Source organism: Mustela lutreola, chromosome 1, assembly GCF_030435805.1.
Source record: "Mustela lutreola isolate mMusLut2 chromosome 1, mMusLut2.pri, whole genome shotgun sequence".
In the NCBI taxonomy this organism is placed as follows: domain Eukaryota; kingdom Metazoa; phylum Chordata; class Mammalia; order Carnivora; family Mustelidae; genus Mustela; species Mustela lutreola.
The window spans coordinates 289,072,266-289,089,495 of record NC_081290.1 but is presented as its reverse complement, the minus strand read 5'-3'; the positions used below and the strand labels follow the sequence as shown (position 1 = coordinate 289,089,495).

At 67.8% G+C, this 17,230-nt stretch overlaps 1 protein-coding gene across 14 annotated transcripts in view; it reads left to right on the top strand.

Moving 5' to 3' along the window:
- The window catches only part of BRSK2 (BR serine/threonine kinase 2), a 59,557-nt gene that overhangs the window by 27,607 nt on the left and 14,720 nt on the right, over nt 1–17,230 (top strand). For 13 of the 14 annotated variants that reach the window (XR_009348614.1, XR_009348616.1, XM_059151616.1 and 10 more), the window contains exons 2-12: nt 8,612–8,706; nt 9,732–9,817; nt 12,302–12,442; nt 13,019–13,135; nt 13,652–13,685; nt 13,875–13,943; nt 14,018–14,164; nt 15,184–15,215; nt 15,546–15,710; nt 15,805–15,902; nt 15,982–16,132. Coding sequence is in view for 12 of the 14 variants with exons in the window: in XM_059151616.1 (XP_059007599.1) it covers nt 8,612–8,706; nt 9,732–9,817; nt 12,302–12,442; nt 13,019–13,135; nt 13,652–13,685; nt 13,875–13,943; nt 14,018–14,164; nt 15,184–15,215; nt 15,546–15,710; nt 15,805–15,902; nt 15,982–16,132 (1,135 nt within the window). In the remaining 2 variants the exon portion in view is untranslated. Of the gene's footprint in view, nt 1–8,611; nt 8,707–9,731; nt 9,822–12,301; nt 12,443–13,018; nt 13,136–13,651; nt 13,686–13,874; nt 13,944–14,017; nt 14,165–15,183; nt 15,216–15,545; nt 15,711–15,804; nt 15,903–15,981; nt 16,133–17,230 lie in introns of those variants that run through there. The other variant, XM_059151687.1, reaches the window with a different exon arrangement.

Here is a 17,230-nt window from a genome sequence, read left to right as displayed (position 1 = left end):
TGCTCTTTGAGGTCTGGACAACTTCAAAGGGGCCGCCCTCCCGGTCTGCGAGTCCGTGGAGCCCCCGGCGGTGCAGGGCTGGGGAGGGCGGGCTGGCGGCCCAACGTCTGCCAAGGCGGTGCGTTTGAAGCGAGTCCGCTGGGTCCAGGTGCCCCGGGCTAGGACCTGAGGCAACTGGGCGGGCAGAGGGTCTCCTGAAACCTGGGAACCGAACCCGCCCCCGCAGGCGCAGCTTCTGCCCTCTGCCTGCCCAGGAGCGACCCTGGAAGCCAGATGTGAGTGTGGGCGGCCCTGGACCAGCCCCTGGAAGAGGGGACAGGGGGCTGCTGAGGGCTTGGGGTGGGTGGCCCCCAACCCTCTTCCTGGGCTCAGGTCTGACGACTGGATGTCCTTTCAGGCTGCAGGGGGGCAAGGGGTGCTGCCAGCAGGAGGGTGCGCGTGTGGCCCTTTATCCAAGGGAGCACACACAGGGTGAGGGGTCTAAGGTTGGATCTTCAGTCCCTGACCTTCCCCAGCCTGCCCACAAGCACCTCAGTCCGGGAGGAGGGGGAGGCTCTTGGAAATGGCGGTCAAGCAGCTGGTGAGGGACCCGTCCTGTGGTGGGAGGCAGCTGGGGTGGGGTGGAGGGGCCGCGGCTCAGCACGGCCCTGCCCGCATCTTTCACACGTACCTGTGTGAACTCTCTCCCTCCCAGCACAGCTTCCCTGGGAGCGCGAGTAACCGCCCCCCCCCCCCCCCCCGCCGCCGCCTGGCCTGAAGAGGGGTCAACCCAGACCTGGTGGGGCTTCCAGGCGGGGGGACTGCTCGTGGGGCCTGCACACTGATGTCATCACACTGGAGGCCAGAGGGACCTTGCGTTCTCCCTGAGCATGGGGCTCGGAGCCTCTGGAGACCCGAGAGCCGGCAGCCGCTCCGCCCCCCGCTCCGCCCCCCGCTCCGCCCTCATTCCACGCCACTCCTGGGGGATTTTGTGAGCCGACCCTGCGCCCCTGCCGGGTCCTGGCCTCCTCAACTCTCCCCGGCTGCAGGTTGCCACAAGCCGGGTGCTCTTCCCAGAGGGATGGGGGCTTGCTCCTCCCCACCCTTTGGAAGGAGGCGTTATAGACGCTGAGGGCTTACCCACACCCTGCGCCCGGTGCCGGGGACCTCGGGCGGGATCTCCTGAGATCGCTGCTGGCGCCGCCCTGGTTGTCCCGGAGAGCTCTGTGTTCCTTGGTATCCTGGGTTTAGAGGTTACCTCAGGGCTGTGACCCCCAGAATGTGGTGCAGGCAGGCCTTGGCTCCAGGCTCAGAAAGGAGCAGGGGTGTGGCTGGAGGAGCTGCCCAGGGAGCGCTGACACCCCAGGGCACCCTGGCTCTGGTGTCCCGTGTCCCGCCCCCAGCTCCGCCAGTAGCCCTGAGCAGTCAGCTGCTTGGACTCAAGCCAGGGCTGCGTTGAGCCCCGTCCATGGTGCTGAAGGGACCGGGCGGTGGCTGGGGGAGGGGCCCTGGGAACCTGGGTTCATTCCCATTAGTGTCTCCGAGGTTCATCCTGTGTCTTTGCCCAGCACCCGCCTACTAACTAAGCCTGTTGTGAGGTGGTGCTGGGGGTGGGGCTTGTGGCTGCACCTGCTGGGGAGGCCTAGGCGTGGGTAGGCTTCACCCTGACCCCTTGGGCAGTGGCAGGAGAATGGGCCCTGGGGTCAGGCAGGCCCAGCCTGTCTCCTCTTCTGAGAATGGAAGTGGACTATTGTAAGGATCAAGGCTTAAGAGGAGGATCCTTGGAAGCTTCCTTTCTGGGCAGTGGTCTGGCTGGAGCGGGCGGCCACATTCAGGCCTGACCATCCCCCAGAGCACGCCCTACCCCAGGGCCTTAGCATGGCCTTAGGTGACTAGATGCAGCTCATAGGGTGCCTCCCCACAGGGCTGTGCCTGGCGCAGGCAGAGCCGCTTAGGGAGGAAGCAGAATCCGCGCCCCCCCCCACCCCAGCCCCGCAGCAAATCCTGTCCTTAAATCCCTGGAGCCCTGCTGGGTTGAGAGACTGGTGGTGGGGGTGGGGCAGGCAGCAGGGCAGTTGGCTGAGTGTGGGCGTGCGGGGGGAGGGGCTCTGGTCACCGTGAGGGATCTGGAGCCCTGTGCTTAGCTGGGGTTGTGGCAGCAGGTGCAGAAAGCCCTTCTGAGGCGCATCTCATTTGAGAGGAAAGGAAACTCGAGGTAAACACTCCCATGAGTGCAGCAGGTCCTGCGCTGGGCTTCTGGGGCCGCTATGAGGAGCTGCCCCATACCTTGTCCCCGGAAGGACGACGTCTCTTTCTCTGGGTTGTAGGGGCACATTCCAGGCCCCTGGTGTGCCGGCCGCCCCGCGGAGCCCCGTCATGTCCCCACGACACTTCTCTGTGCCTCTAGTAAGAGCCCTGTCACTGCATTTAGGGGCTGCCCCAAACCCCGAGAATGCTCGTATCGAGATCTACAAATATACTTCTGCAAAGGCTCCCCCCACCCCGAATTAAGGTCGCATTCATGGGGTCCAGATATTATCACATGGATGTGTCTCCTCGAGGCCACCACCCGTCCTTGCACAATCTGTGTGTGGTCTGGGTCCCCAGGGGTCCCCACGCTGTCCCCGTCTGCACCGCAGTTTCCTGCCCGCGGGCTCAGGGGGCTTCGGTTGGTGCCGGGAGCCCTCAGTGGTCACCTGGAAAGTCCCCTGTGAGGTTCTTGAAAGTCTCACTGTGGCACCCCCAGGGTCCCCCACTGCCTCCGCGGGTGCCCCCGGCCCTGAATGAGGCTGAGTGTGGGGGTGAAGAGGGCATGGGGGAGAACCAGGAGGGCATGAAGGGCACCTTCACCTTGCCCCTGTCGGCGGCCTCCTGCCCAGCCTCGGGATTCCCTGCCTGCCCAGGCACACCGTGGAAGGGGCTCTGGGTCAGGCTAAGAGATAGAGCCAGCGTGAGTAGTTCCCTTTCCTCGGGGACACCCAGTGGCAGGAACATCCCCGGCACTGAAGGGAGAGGGGACAGACACCCCCAGGGACCAGGTGGCACTGTGTCCCAGCAGGAGCGGGACGGCCAGGTCTCATCTGCTCCTCCCCCACCAGCGTCCATGCACCTGAGCGCCACCCCCCCCCCCCCCGCACCACCTCCTGCCCAGGGCCCGGGAGCATTTGTTCTCAGACCCAGGGTCAGGAGCTGCCCAGCAGGCTGGGGGTCGAGACAGGCTAGCGGGGTGCCTCTCGCCATGGGAGGCCACCAGCAGGTCTCTGGGGCTGCCCACCGCAGACAGGGATGCGGAGAAAGAGGCAGACCAGACCTGCCCCCGTGTGTCCCCCGCCCCCTCCCCCATCCCAGAGTCTGAGGGAGAGAGCTCCAGGGTGTCCAGAAGGGCCTGGGTGGGACAGGCTGTTCTCCCCACTTGCACAGGTGAGGTGAGGACACTGAGACCGTGTCTGGGCGCACCCGCCCAGGTTGCCTGGCTGTCCCTGCCTCTGGGAGGCCACCCCGCCAGTTGGTTCAGCTCCTAGCGAATGCCGGGGCCGGCATCCACCTGGACCCAGGGGGCGGGAAGGCAGCGTCTCCGTGTCCTGTGACCTAACAAAGTCTCCCCAAAACTTGGGGGCCTGAGACTGCGAACATTGTCTCATGGCTCCTGAGGGTGAGGAATCGTGGGGCAGCCAAGCTGGGCGGCCATGCCTGGGCTCCTCTCAGGCTCCCAGGGTGGGTCAGGCTGGTTCTTGGCCACAGGACGAGGCAGCAGGCTCCTCAGAGCAGGGATCCCAGGGAGCAGACCCCAAAAGCTCTGGTCACCACCCAGCCTGAAGGATGGCTGGTTGTTCCGCCACATCTCATGGCACACAGGCCAGCCTGGTGCGGTACGGGTGGGGCCACGTGGCTGGGAGGCTTCCAGGAGGGGGGTCTCTAGGGGTCCTCTGGCAGGCTGTTGCAGTCCGGAGAGGCCAGTGACAGCGTGGCAGGAAGAGGCCGCAGGGGGCCCTGCAGACGGCCACTGGCCTGCACATGCGGCCTGTGCTCACCGCCTCTGCCCTCGAGCTGCTCCCAAGAGCTGGGGGCGGGGCCTCTGCAGTCCCCACCTGAGTCCTGCTGTCCTCTGGGCTCAGTTCGATCTTCAGCTTCTCTGGGAAGCCCCCTGGGCCAGCTGGCTGTGGGGCCCACGGTCTCTGGCTGCCCACGCAGGTCCTGGGGGAGCACTGTGCCTGGGCCTTGCCGTTCTGGTTCCGCCTCCACACCCGGGCATGTGGGTCCTGGCCGTGGCACGGGGAGCTGCTCCATGTGGGGCCGGTGGCCAGGGCAGGACCACCTGCGATGTCTGTGGCTTACCCCAGTGCGGCTGCCAGGCTGGCCCTTGGGAGCAGAGCCTGGGAAGTTCAGGCCCCAGAGAAGGTCCAGGGCAGTGGCGGGGTGGGGGCTGCGCGGAGCACGGGTCCAGGCGGCTCCCAAGAGGAGTCTGTGTGCTGCTGTTCCCAGTCCCTTTGCCCCCCGCAGTCCCATGGGCCCCTACCTGCCCTCTCCCGCCTTCTCCCGCTGCCCTGCTGTGGGCAGCCCAGCCCCGGGGAGCTGGGCCCGGCTCAGGGCCACCAGCCCTGCTGACTCATTTTCCCAACAACCGGTGTGGTGCCCCTTCCTCCCTCCTCCCAGGAGAGCCCAGACAGGAGGGGTGACAGGGCCTGTCCACCCCGGCAAGACTGTCATGTCCGCTGTGCCGGGCCCTGGAGCACCCCCCCTTACGTGCCTACAAATGAGGCCCCACAGTGACACTGGCCATGGAGGCAGAAAATGGGTCCCCTTTGGCTACGCTTGTGGTATTGGGAGCCGCTGCAGGGCCCCAGAGGTGCGGCAGCTCATGACGGAGGAGGGACGATCTCCCATCCCCGGTGTTAGTGACCCTTGCATGGTCCCGTGAGGGCCAGCGGCTGGACACTGTTTTCTCCTGAGATGCAGACAGAGCGTCACACTGCCCTGCCCTTCCGTCCTGGCCCAGCAGAAGCAACCCCCCTCCCCCCATCACGAGTCTCCCTTCCCAGAACCTGCAGTGGGAGCCCTCCCCGGGTCCCCTAAGTCCAAGGACCCGCTGACACAGCGTGGGGGGGCCGATGTGAGCACACAGGCGGGGCCCTGCGAGGGCGCCCCAGGCTCAGTCAGCACCGTGGACAGTGGCCGTCCTTTTCCTGACCAGGCTCCTCCCCAGGGGACTCTGCTGCGACCGGTCCACAGCTCACCACCTGCGAGCCTGCCCGCGTCCCACATCCGCTGCCCTCGGGGGCCTTCCTCACGGGCCCTGTGTGCGGACACCAACTCCCACCCCCCCCCCCCGAACTCCCACCCTCTCCTGGGCGGGGGCAGGAGGGACTGCGGGGGTGAGGGGAGCAGCAGGTGGGCCTCTGGCAGAAACTCCTGGCCTCCTCGAGGGTGGGGCCGTGCAGGCCGGAGAGGGCAGGGGCGATCGAAGGCCCAGGAGTCTGGACAGTAACCGACCGTGGGCAGCGGCCTTCCCAGGTCCCCACCTATGCAGGTGCTCGGTGATTTGGAGGAGAAAAGGCAAAAACAGCCACTTCTCCCTTTGCTTCCGGCTGCCCCGAGCAGGAGCTGCAGGTGCCCTGTGTGCGTCCCTTTGCGGACTCTCTGGGGCCGGTGGTGTTCCCAGGTGCCTGCAGAGGCTGTGGCATTCATGTGGCCCCGGTCCACAGCCAGCTGGAGTGCGGTGGGGACGGGCGCAGCTGGCCGCACACCTCGCAGGCTCCGGGCTCCTCTCTGCGGAGGGCCCTCGACACCCGGCCCATGGTGGACACTCAGACTGTGGCTCTCCCTGATGCGACACCGTCACCTGCGCCCAGACCCCTGTCCAGACCAAAGGGAATTCGGGTCCTACTTTGGGGGGTCCCAGGACGCAGGGCGCTCCAGCAGGGTTTTTTCTGAAGGGCCACGGCCAAGAAGGAGGGGAAGGTCACGGACGAACCGCAGGAGGCCTCCACTCAGGACTGGCCCGTAGCATCCGGGTCCCCACTGCTCTGGGGCTGCCCTGCGCGGGGCTCGTTCAGCACGTCTCTTCCCCTGGGCAGCTGGGCAGCGGCTGGTGGTGCGGCCGCCGCATTCCCTGCGTCCCACGGTGCCTGGCGTGGCGCTCGGTGGCGACACCAACGGAGCGGCTTTCTGCTTCTGGACAGCATCCTGTCCCTTGGACGCCCGTTTATTTTCCTTTTCTGGAAGCAGGATGACATTTCTCCCCACTCGTCTGCAATTCCCGCCTCCCGAGGACCCGTGTGCACGGCTGTGTGAGGTGCGTCTGTGGGCGCGTCCTCCTGGCCGTGTGCCCACTACCCTGGTGCCCGAGCCACGGTTCCCGAAGTCCTTCTTGTCCAAAGACGCCCCGTCCCTCCCATTGGTCGGTGCGGGAATGGCCCGCAGAGCCGGCCCAGGGCCGTGCCCACCTGTGGTTGGGAATGGAGCCACGGCGTTTGGGCCTGGGGGGTCTCTGGGGCTCCTGTGCCAGCCGTCTCCGGCGTCTGTCCCGGGCCCTTCCGGACTTGGAGGAGCTTGTCTTCCATGGGGTGGCCGCGTTTGCTGCTTGTCTCCCTGGCACCCCGTCCCGTCAGCCTTGTCCCGGGGACCTGTCAGGCACGAGTTTTGCTTCTAACTCTGGCTGGTGCCGTGGTCTGGGGGGCTGGGCTGGGGGCAGGGAGTCCTGGGCCTCCAGCCCTGAATTACAGGCAGATGCCAGCAGCGCCCTCCTGCGGGGCTCTCTGTGCTCTTCCTGCTGCCCTGGAATCACAGGGCCCGGAGCAGATCAAAGACAGCTGGCAAGAGCCCTGGGGTCTGTGGGCCTCCCTGGGGTCTGCGGGCCTCCCTGGGGTGGGAGCTGGGGGTGCGGGGGCTCGCTGGGCACACCGTGCTGGAGCCCAGGAGCCCATCTGTCGTTCCCTGAGTGTGCACACGACCCCTGGGCATCGCCCACGAAGGCCCACGCCCCCCCTCCTGCCCTCTGGGCGAGCTCCCCAAGCACACAGAGAGGCTGGCCGCAGGCCCACCCACCCCAGCACGGGGCAGGGGCAAGAAGCCATGCTGGGAAGGGCAGCTGGGACCATGTTCCGTGGAGGGACACAGAGGCCACGTAAAATTACGGACGTGTGGTCTGTGAAGGGAAGGTGTCTTCTGCACACGTGACAAGGAATTCATTTCCCATAAAAGTCGAGGGGCTCTTACAGGTTGGTAAGAATCCCCCCGACCGGGACGCCTGGGTGGCTCAGTGGGTTAAGCCACTGCCTTCAGCTCAGGTCATGATCCCAGGGTCCTGGGATCGAGCCCCACATTGGACTCTCTGCTCAGCAGGGAGCCTGCTTCCTCCTCTCTCTCTCTGCCTGCCTCTCTGCCTGCTTGTGATCTCTGTCTGTCAAATAAATAAATAAAATCTTTTATAAATAGAAAAAAAAAAAGAATCCCCCCGACCCAGGCGAAACCCAGCAGCCGGTGAGCATGACAAAGGGGTCAAGGTCACGGTTAAAGCAGCAACAGTGGGGGAGGCCGGGTCACCCCAGCAGCACGGGGTGCGCATGCAGTCAGGGTCCCGACTTTGATGGAGTCTGGCTAACACAGCACGGTGCCCCTCAGTGTCCACAGGCAGGGCGTCCCAAGGTTGGGGTGCGATGCCAAGGTGAATGGGGTCCCCTGGCTCCCCTTGGGCCCCCAAGTGCTGGAGTGGGTCCAGCCATCGCAAGAGCTTTCACGTGCCTGCCTAGGAATGAAAGTCGCCCTGGGGAATGTCGCAGTCGGGGCCCAGGCTCGGGGATGGAGATGGGTGTTCCTAGGCCGCAGGCCACAGAGCAGTCCACCCAGAGGTCTGGAGGGTGCTGGCAGCGGCCTGGGCTGCAGGAGGGGTGGGGCTGTGGTGGCCCCAGAGGGCTCTCCTGGCCGGCGAGGGGAGGCAGGAGACGTGGAGGCCTGGGGCCGGCGGTCAGAACTGGAGCAGGGTGTTGGGCTCGGGCCCAACATGCGAAAGAGTGAATTTGTGTTCTGCCCCGTGGGGGGCGGCCAGGGGTGGGGGGCGTGGGGCGTGGAAGGCTGGGGTGCTGCTGTCCGGGGAGCAGCCTTGGGCCTGTCCTGCTGTCCTGGAGACGGCAGTGACCAGACTCGGGGCTCCTCTGTCCAGAGACGTGCAGGCTGAAGGGAGGCTGGGGGTCGGGTGGCAGAGGCCGCGCATCCTGGGGGGAGGGGGCACTAAGGGGGCGGGGTGGCCCTGAGCCCAAAGTCACCCTGCCTCCCCCACTGGAGATGGCTGGGCAGTGGCGGAAGGCCTGGCGTGGGGGGGACTCTGGGTTCCATGACCTCCAGAGCACGGGGGACTCTAGGAGGTCAGAGGGCTGGTTCCGAGGCGGGGGCTGTGCTGTGAGGCAGGGACACCGCAGGACGGAGTTGTCCTGGCAGGGATCAAGGAGCGTGGGCTGGCAGACGGGGGCTGGGGGCGTCCAGCAGGAGGTGCGCTGGGCCGATGGGGGTCGGGGCAGGGCTCAGAGCCCAAATGAGGGGCCAGGAGCAGGGGTGGGGTGGGGGTGTCGGTGGGAAGCAGGGAGGGCCGTGCTGGTTGAGTCCTGGCTGGGGTCTCAGGGGCTTCTCTACCCCACAGGCCTGGTGAAGCTGGGGATCCACTGTGTCACGTGCCAGAAGGTGGCTATTAAAATCGTCAACCGAGAGAAGCTCAGCGAGTCTGTGCTGATGAAGGTGAGCCGGGGTGTGGGGAAGCTGGGCCAGCGGGTCCCCCGGGACGCTGTGCCCACCCGCTGGGGCCTTGGCTTCCACGGCTTGACTCAGGAGGGGCCCCTGCCTCTGAGCGGGGAAAGAGAATGGGCGGGTTCCCGGGTCCGAGCGGCCCCTCACCTGGTGGAGTCTGGGCCCCTTTGGTTCCAGATGCTCAGCAGGAAGGGCCTCGGGTTCCCCCACCTGCCCGCTTGCCTGTGGGGGAGGAGCCGTCAGACCTGGCCGGCAGGGGGCATGCTGGGGGCGGGGCCCTGTCTCCACTGCCTCGTGGACTGTGCCTCCCACACGCTCCCAGACATCTCCCAAGGGGGCGGGTGGGGCCCACGTGCCAGGAGGGCGGTGCCAGGAGGGCGGTGACCGGCCGCCTGTGGGATGGAGGCTGCTGACGAGGAAGAGGACCTCGTCGGAGGGCGGGGGGGACTCGTGTGGGCCCCACTGGGGAACCCTGAGGGCCACGCGTGGTGCAGTTGCAAGGGGAGGTGCTGCTTGCTTGGATGGGAGCAGGTCGACCCTGACCTTGCCTTGACAGCACCCGGGCCTCGTGTCTTCAACTGAGGACAGTGTTCTAGATGCCCGAAAGCGCTCCAAGCCAGAGAGACGAGAGCTCCATGGCTGGGGCCTGGGGGTCCAACTGGGTCGCACTCTGCCGGAGGCCTGGCAGGATCTGGGTGGAAGCACCGGGAGGCAGCCCCCTCGTGGGATGACCCTGCGGGGGATGGGCCAGTCCACAGAGGTGCGGGCCCCATCGCTAGGCCGGCCCTCCTCCAAGCCTCCTGCTGCCCCCGTGACCCCGTCGAGGCATCCAGGGGGCATGGTCTGCTCGAGCCCCCTGTCTCCCCACCAGCCAGAGACCTGTGGAGGGCAGGGCAGCGGGTGCTGGTGTCCCCCACAGCGCGGCCCCGGGGCTGCGGGTCGGGGCGGATGGGGCGGTGGGTGCGGGGAGCTGGGCAGCAAGCCTGCCCCCAGCCGGACCTCTTCTCCCCGAGCAGGTGGAGCGGGAGATCGCCATCCTGAAGCTCATCGAACACCCCCATGTCCTAAAGCTACACGATGTTTATGAAAACAAAAAATATTTGTAGGTATTGCCGGGTCTGGAGAGCCGGGGTGGGGCCTTGGGGAGGGCACAGGCAGCCCCCTGGGGAGGGGGCCCCGGTGAGCAGGGAGGGGAGCTCTCGGGAGGCTTCCACGCTCAGCGCTCCTGGCCCAGACCTCCTGGCCGAGCCATCAGCTTGAACCACCCAGGGGGTAGGGCTTCCTGGAGGCGGAGGCTGGCAGCCAGGGTCAAGCAGCAGGAGGCCCTTGGCCCCAGCGAGCTAATGCCACAAGCTCCTAGACTCTGCCGGGGCTCCTGGGGACTCTCCCCATTCCCACTGAGCTCCCCGTCTGCTCATCCACGCGGCTGAGACCCCAGGCCGGCCGATGGCTCACCAGGCCCCTCGCCTGACCCGCTGTCCTGCCCTCCCCGGGATGCCCGGCTCCCATGCTGCTGAGCGCGGCTGACCTCAGAGGCCAGCGGAAATCTCATGTCCCAGGCACACCTGGGTGGGAAAGCGGAGCACCCCCCCGCCCCGATCGCCAGCTGTGTGGCCTCCCTGAGCTCACCTGGGCTGTGGGTGGCGGTACCCTGCCAGGGTCACAACAAGGGGGCGCCCAGCCCTGTCACTCCCGCTTGTGTGACCGCAGGAGGCCCAGCCTGTGATGCCCAAGCCCTCGGGCGTGTTGGCCCTGAGTGGAGAAACTTGAGCAGGGGAGGGGACCCTTGAGGGCTCAGCTCCAAGCCCCAGCCCCGGGGAGGCCTGGGAGCCCGCTGGCTCAGGTGGCCGTCCGCAGCCCACTTGTCCTGGGCAATGGGGTTGGGGCACGAAGCTGGCCACAGAGGGCAGCCCCGGGGGAGCAGGGAGGCTCGGGCACACGGGTCGAGGACGGGCCTTCGGTCCAAACCGCGGGCGCTCCGACAAGGGACTCACTCTCTGGGCCCCGTGGGCGGTGTCCCTGCTGTGCTAGCTGGGACCCCAGTGTTTGCAGGTGACAGGAGCTGGCTGGTCAGTACAAGTGTGAGGTGCTGGGTGGCAGGTCCCGGCCCTGGGGTCCCTGATGCTGTGGGCAGGAGGAACCCTGCCCCCTGAGACACGCTCCTGCACGACCCCCCACTGTCGGCCTGACTGGGGTCCCCCTTGCAGTGTGCAGTGGTGTCCCATGAGTTTGGGGGCAGGTGATGTTGGCCGCCTCCACACACAGCAGCAGATGCAGCACGTCTCACTACTGTGGGGATCCTCGTGAGGACAGACCTGGGGCGGGGGGTGACAGGCAGAGCCTCTGGCCCCAAGGAGGCCACCTTGGTGGGGGGGGGGTCAGGAAGCCAGTGAGGGCCTGGTCAGCAGCCCAGTGCGGGGCGGGGAGGCACAGCCCAGGCAAAGGCCTGGTGACAGGGACACCACGCCCAGCACGAGGGGGATCGGGTGGCCCAGCTGGGACCTGGGGGTCCCTGCACGCTCCCTAGGACCCCCCAAGCCCAAGGCCACCTGGGGAGCCTGCAGCTGGAGGGCAGTCGGGGGTCCCTGCCAGTGAGGCCAGCCCATGGCTTGTGCTTTGGTCGGACCCTCCCGCTCAGGAGCAGGATGGGACCCCCTGGATGGCCCCTTCGGCCTGAATCCCACCCGGTGCCCTGTCCGCCTTTCCAGCCCCTGCACGCAGGCCCCCTGCACCCCCACCCCCACCGACCCCTCCCTTCCTGCACGCCCTGCTCTGGAGACGCCCCCTTCCCAGCACCTCCACGGGGTCCTGCAGGTGTCCTCGTGCGCACATCTTGGGCCGTGCTGTGCCCCCTGCCTCGGCGTCCCTCCCACCGTGGCCCTGGGCCCCCCTGCCAGTGACCCGATGCGGCAGAGGGGAAGGCACGAAGGGGTGGCAGAGGGGAGCGGTGGGCCTCAAGGCCACTGGCCCACCGTACCCCGTCACAGCCCTTCTGGTGGCCCAGCCCCCAGCTCCTGCACCAGTCCAGGCCTCTAGGCTCTGGGGAGCTGAGACGGGGTAGTCGCGCCCCCGCCCCCGGCCAGCTGGGCCACGCCCACCTTTCCCGTCTGTTTTCCGAGGCCCGGTGTGAGGGCCACCCCTAGGGTCCCCGGGCCCTGCCCTGTTCCAGCCCCTTGCTCACCCCATTTAGAGGTCCGGACTACTGGCCAGGCCTCCCTGAGGGCCCGAGTGTCTGAATCAGGGCCCCGCTCTGGGAGCCTGAGCTGGGTTAGCCTGGGAGGGCCTGGAACGGTCACGCGCGGGGGTCGGCCGCCACAGTGCCCCTCAGCCAGGGGCCCGGGGGTGGCCCTGAGCCTGGAATTCTGCACAGCAGAGGGCTCCCCGCATGGCAGTGCCTGAAGCAGGCCTGCCAGGAGGTGGGGGGAGGGGGCTTGTGCTGAGGGTAATCGAGGCTGGGACAGGTGGGGGGTGGCGCTGGGGCGGGGTGCCGGCCTGAGGCCTCTGGCCAGTGCCCCCGTGGCTGAGTGGCCCCAGGGCAGGTGGGTCGGACGTCGTGCAGCCCCCGAATCCCACCTGTGCCCCGCAGATACCTGGTGCTAGAACACGTGTCTGGCGGGGAGCTCTTTGACTACCTTGTCAAGAAGGGGAGGCTGACCCCCAAAGAGGCCCGGAAGTTCTTCCGGCAGATCATCTCCGCGCTGGACTTTTGTCACAGCCACTCTATATGGTGCGTGCCCCGACCCCCGCCGGGTGTCCCCAGCCCCGGCAGGGTGCGCCTCCGTTCCCCACGAGGGACACCCTCATCCCCCACCAGGTCCCCCTACACCCAGGTGCCCCCCACTCCCTGCAGGTACCCCCACCCCCATCAGATAACCGCCCACCAGGTACCTCTGCCCCACCCTTGCGCCCCTCTGCGCCTGGAGCCGGCGGCATGTTCTGTCTGGAAGCTTCTGCTAGGTGTCTGCCCCAGGCTCCAGGAGCCCCTCCTCAGGCTTCTCGGGGGTCTTGGGGCCAGGCCACTCTGGATTGGGGGTCCCAGGTCGGCCCTGGTGCAGAGCACTAATGGTGGGGCGGCCCCAGGGAGTAAAGCAAAGCCGGCCCTGGGGCGGGGAGCATGTGGTGTGACCCCAGAGGGTCCCTGTGTCTCCGTTCCCGAGACCACAGCCACCAGGATGGTGACTTCCCATTGGCTGCCTGTGACATCACTAGGCTGGGCTGCCATTGGCCCCACACTGTGCCGATGGGCTTCTGGGGAGGGGCGGCAGCTGGGGGACTGCTCAGCCTCAACCCGGCCGCCTTCCAGCCACAGGGATCTGAAGCCGGAAAACCTCCTGCTGGACGAGAAGAACAACATCCGGGTTGCCGACTTCGGGATGGCGTCGCTGCAGGTTGGCGACAGTCTGCTGGAGACCAGCTGCGGGTGAGTGTCCGACCCTGAGGCCCCCGCCCGCCCTGTCCACGCTGCCCGTGGTCGCGGCTGCCCCGCTGGGACGGCCTGGAGCTCCAGGGCCTCTGCCTGTGCTCCCAGATTTCGCTGCCAAGGGCGATGCCGTGAAGGGACCACCTGGTGACCCTTCGGGACAGCTCCCCCTGCTCCCCGGTTCGGGGAGGCCGGTCCTATCCCAACGGCTGCCCACGCGCTCAGCGCGCTCAGCCCTGTGCTGCTTCCCGGGACGCTTCTCTCCTTTGACTGCCTGCAGTGTGGCGGAGCCCACAGCCTCCTGTGCCTCAGTCTCCCCTAGAAGCACGCAGTGGGGATTAGGTTGTGAGGGGCTCGGCCCTACCTTGAGCCTCCTGTTGGGCACCTCCTGCAGGCAGAGTGTGCCTCCGGGGTCTCCACTGGTCCTGGGGGGCAGCCCCGAGTGCGGGCGGGCTGGGGTGACCCGGGCCCACAGCGGGTCTGATCCCCGGGCCTGACGGCTGCTTTTGCCCGCAGATCCCCCCACTACGCCTGCCCTGAGGTGATCCGGGTGAGTAGCCGCCGCCCCGTCCCCCACCTCGTCACCGTATATCCAGGGGGTTCGCCGCCGGAGCCTCGCAGCCCCCCATGCCCCGGGCCCCGTCCGACCCCCGCCCCCGGCCCACCCCCTCCCCGCGCCCGGGGCCGCAGCGTCCCAGCGAGGCCGGCCGCTCACCGAGCCCCCCGCTGCCGCCCACAGGGGGAGAAGTACGACGGCCGCAAGGCGGACGTGTGGAGCTGCGGCGTCATCCTCTTCGCCCTGCTGGTGGTGAGCCCCCCGCCCCCGCCCCGCCGTGCGCCCCGTGCACCCCTCCCGCGGTGACCGCCGTCCCCTGCCCGCAGGGGGCTCTGCCCTTCGACGACGACAACCTGCGGCAGCTGCTGGAGAAGGTGAAGCGCGGCGTGTTCCACATGCCCCACTTCATCCCGCCCGACTGCCAGAGCCTGCTGCGTGGCATGATCGAGGTGGACGCCACCCGGCGCCTCACGGTGCGTGCCGCGGCCTCCCGCTCCCTCCGACGCCGCCTCGCTCCCCTCGCGGGACCCTGCCTGGGCCCCGTCCCCTCAGGGCGCCTCCTTCGGGGGCAGGATGGGCGCTCGCCGGGAGCCTCCCCCCTCCCCATGCCCGTGCGGGGCGTGCGTGGTGCCCGAGCACTGGGTAAGCGGGCACGGTGTGCGCGTGCACGGGTGTGGACAGGGCTGCTGTGCCTGGCAGGGGAGCGCCGGCTGATGCCGGCCCCCGTGTCCTGGGCTCTCCCGGGCCTGGTCAGTGTGAAGGGCTCCGCGCAACCCCTGCTCCTGGCAGGTGGGCTGGGGAGGGTCCAGGAAAGCTGGTTCTCAAAGAAGCCCCCAGCTGGCCACCTCCTGCCTCCCTGGGGCTCAGTCACTGCCAGGAGGGCCGGTCCCCAGAGCATGCCGGCAGGACTCGTCTGGCTGTTCTCTCCGGGACAAGGGCGGCCCAGGGCCCAAGAGGCCACTCTCCCCCTCCCTCCCCAGCCAAGCTGTCCCCCGGGGAGCCGGGCAGAGAGCAGGGCCGGCCCCCAGCCTCCTGCTCACACCTGCACCCAGCCCCTTCCTGTGCACAGGAGGGCCGCCCTGGCCGCTTCCCCTGCCCTCCTGCCCTCCTCCCTTGACCTCCGTCCCAGAGCCCTGAGACCCCCGAGGCCACTCTGCTTTCGAGCTCAGTCCCTCTGCCGCCCAGGCCCCCCACGCCTGCAGCCCCTCCGGCCCTGCTCACCTTCCTTCTCTCTCTGCGTCAGCATTTTCTCTTCCATCGGGGGTAGGCAGGGTCGGGGTGCTGGCCTGGAGCCTCCGGGAACACAGCCCCTCCCCACACTCTTCCCGGCCTGCACCCACATTGTCCCCATGCCCTGTCCCCGTCCCGCAGCCCCTTCCTCCCCTGCTGTCCTCTCTTGCACACTCCTGAGCTCCGTGCTCCCCACCCCGCCTCCTAACGTGGGCTCCTCGGTCCCTCCTCGTACTAACTCCCTGTTTCTCTTTCCTTGTAGCTAGAGCACATTCAGAAACACATATGGTATATGTAAGTAGCCCCTCCTCCCACACCCCCTGCTTTGCCTGTCACCCGTCACTGTGGCCTGGAGGGCCTGCTAGGGAAGGCGGGGGGTGACCCAGCCCAGCGCAGGCCTGGCCCAAGCCTCAGCCGCTCCTGGCTCTCCAGGGTCCCGGGCCGGCCTGCGCTGGGCTCGGGCAGGACGCAGGAGGCGTGCAGGGGCTGGGCACAGGGAGAGCAGTAAGACTCGGGGCCCAGGAAGGGGTGGGCCCCGCCGTCCCGGCACCTCGGGGTGAGGGCGGAGGAGGCCCAGGCTGCGGAAGGGGTGGGGAGTGACCCCGCGGTGCCTGTCGTCCGCAGAGGGGGCAAGAACGAGCCGGAGCCAGAGCAGCCCATCCCCCGCAAGGTGCAGATCCGCTCGCTGCCCAGCCTGGAGGACATCGACCCCGACGTGCTGGACAGCATGCACTCGCTGGGCTGCTTCCGGGACCGCAACAAGCTTCTGCAGGACCTGCTGTCCGAGGAGTACGTGGGCGCTGGGGCGGCGCGGCCGCGGGGCGGGGCCCCTCCGGGAACGGACTTGCCCATCCCTCTCGCTACCTCCCTCCCCACCCCGCAGGGAGAACCAGGAGAAGATGATTTATTTCCTTCTCCTGGACCGGAAAGAAAGGTACCCGAGCCACGAGGATGAGGACCTGCCCCCCAGAAATGAAATAGGTACACGGTGGCAGGGTGGTCTGGCCCCATGCTGCCCCTCTCAGGCCCAGGCCGGGCCCTGACCCCTGTCTGCACACAGACCCTCCCCGGAAGCGTGTGGACTCCCCGATGCTGAACCGGCACGGCAAGCGGCGGCCTGAACGCAAGTCCATGGAGGTGCTCAGCGTGACGGACGGCGGCTCCCCGGTGCCCGCGCGGAGGGCCATCGAGATGGCCCAGCATGGCCAGAGGTGCGTGCCTTCCAGGAGCTTCCAGTGCTCTGCCTCCTGGTGGCCTGGCCTGGCCAGCGTCGGCACCCCTCGCCGGCTGTGCTGGGCCTGGCCTGGCTCATCTCTGCCCCCCCGGCCTTGGGGCTGCGTTAAGGCCACTGGGTGGGGCCCGACGACGCTGTGCCGGGCTGCTTGGGCTGGACTGCACTGAGCTGAACTGGGCTGGGCTGGACTGAGCCACTGGGCTGGTCTAATCTGGTCTGGGGTGGGCTGAGCTGGACGGGGCTGGGCTGGACTGAGCTGGTATGGGCTAGACTGGGCTGGGCTGAGCTGGGCTGAACTGGGCTAGGCTGGGCTGAGCTGGACTGGGCTGTGCTCTGTTGGCCTGTGTTGTACGGGGCTGGTTGGGCTGGACTGGAGTGGACTGGACTTGGCTACAGTGGGGTCAGGCCGTGTTCAGAGCCACCCGGAAGGCCTGTCCGCACGTGATGCTGGCCCTGTGTTTGGGTCCCCTGCGGCAGTGGGGGTCAAGGACAAGGAAGGAGCCTGGACACCAGCAGGTCTGGGCTGAGCCAGCAGCGCCCCTGGAGGAAGGAAGGGTGACCTGGTCCTGCAGAGCCTCGGCTCATTCTGGCTGGCCAGGCAGGGCCCTTGGCCAGTCCTCATCCTGGCCCTGGGCAGGGCCTGCGCGGGGAGGGACCCCGTGTTCCTGTCTAGGTGGGGGCTTGCGCCCTAGCCCTGGGACGTGGAGACCCCGCTATGCGGGTCCCAGCTCTGAGGCTGCCCCTGGTCAGCTCAGGGTTGAGCGCTGGGGACAGCCGGGCCTCGGGGTATTTGCCAGCAAACGGCCACCATCGGGATAAAACTGGGCTGGTGGTTCTCAGCTCCCTTGGTGGTCCCAAGCCTCCCCTGGGGAAACAGGCTGGCTGCAGACCACCACGGCTCCTGCCCGTGGGATCTGGCACTGGAGGGGCTGGTGAGGGTGGTGGGGGAGAAGGTCTCTGCTAGCTGAGCCGCTGCCCCTGACTGTGCCTCGGGTCCTGCCTGTTGTGGGTGCCCTTGTCCCCAGCAGGCCCCCAGGGCGAGAGGCTGCCTCTCCGCAGCCCCCCTTTCCTGAGC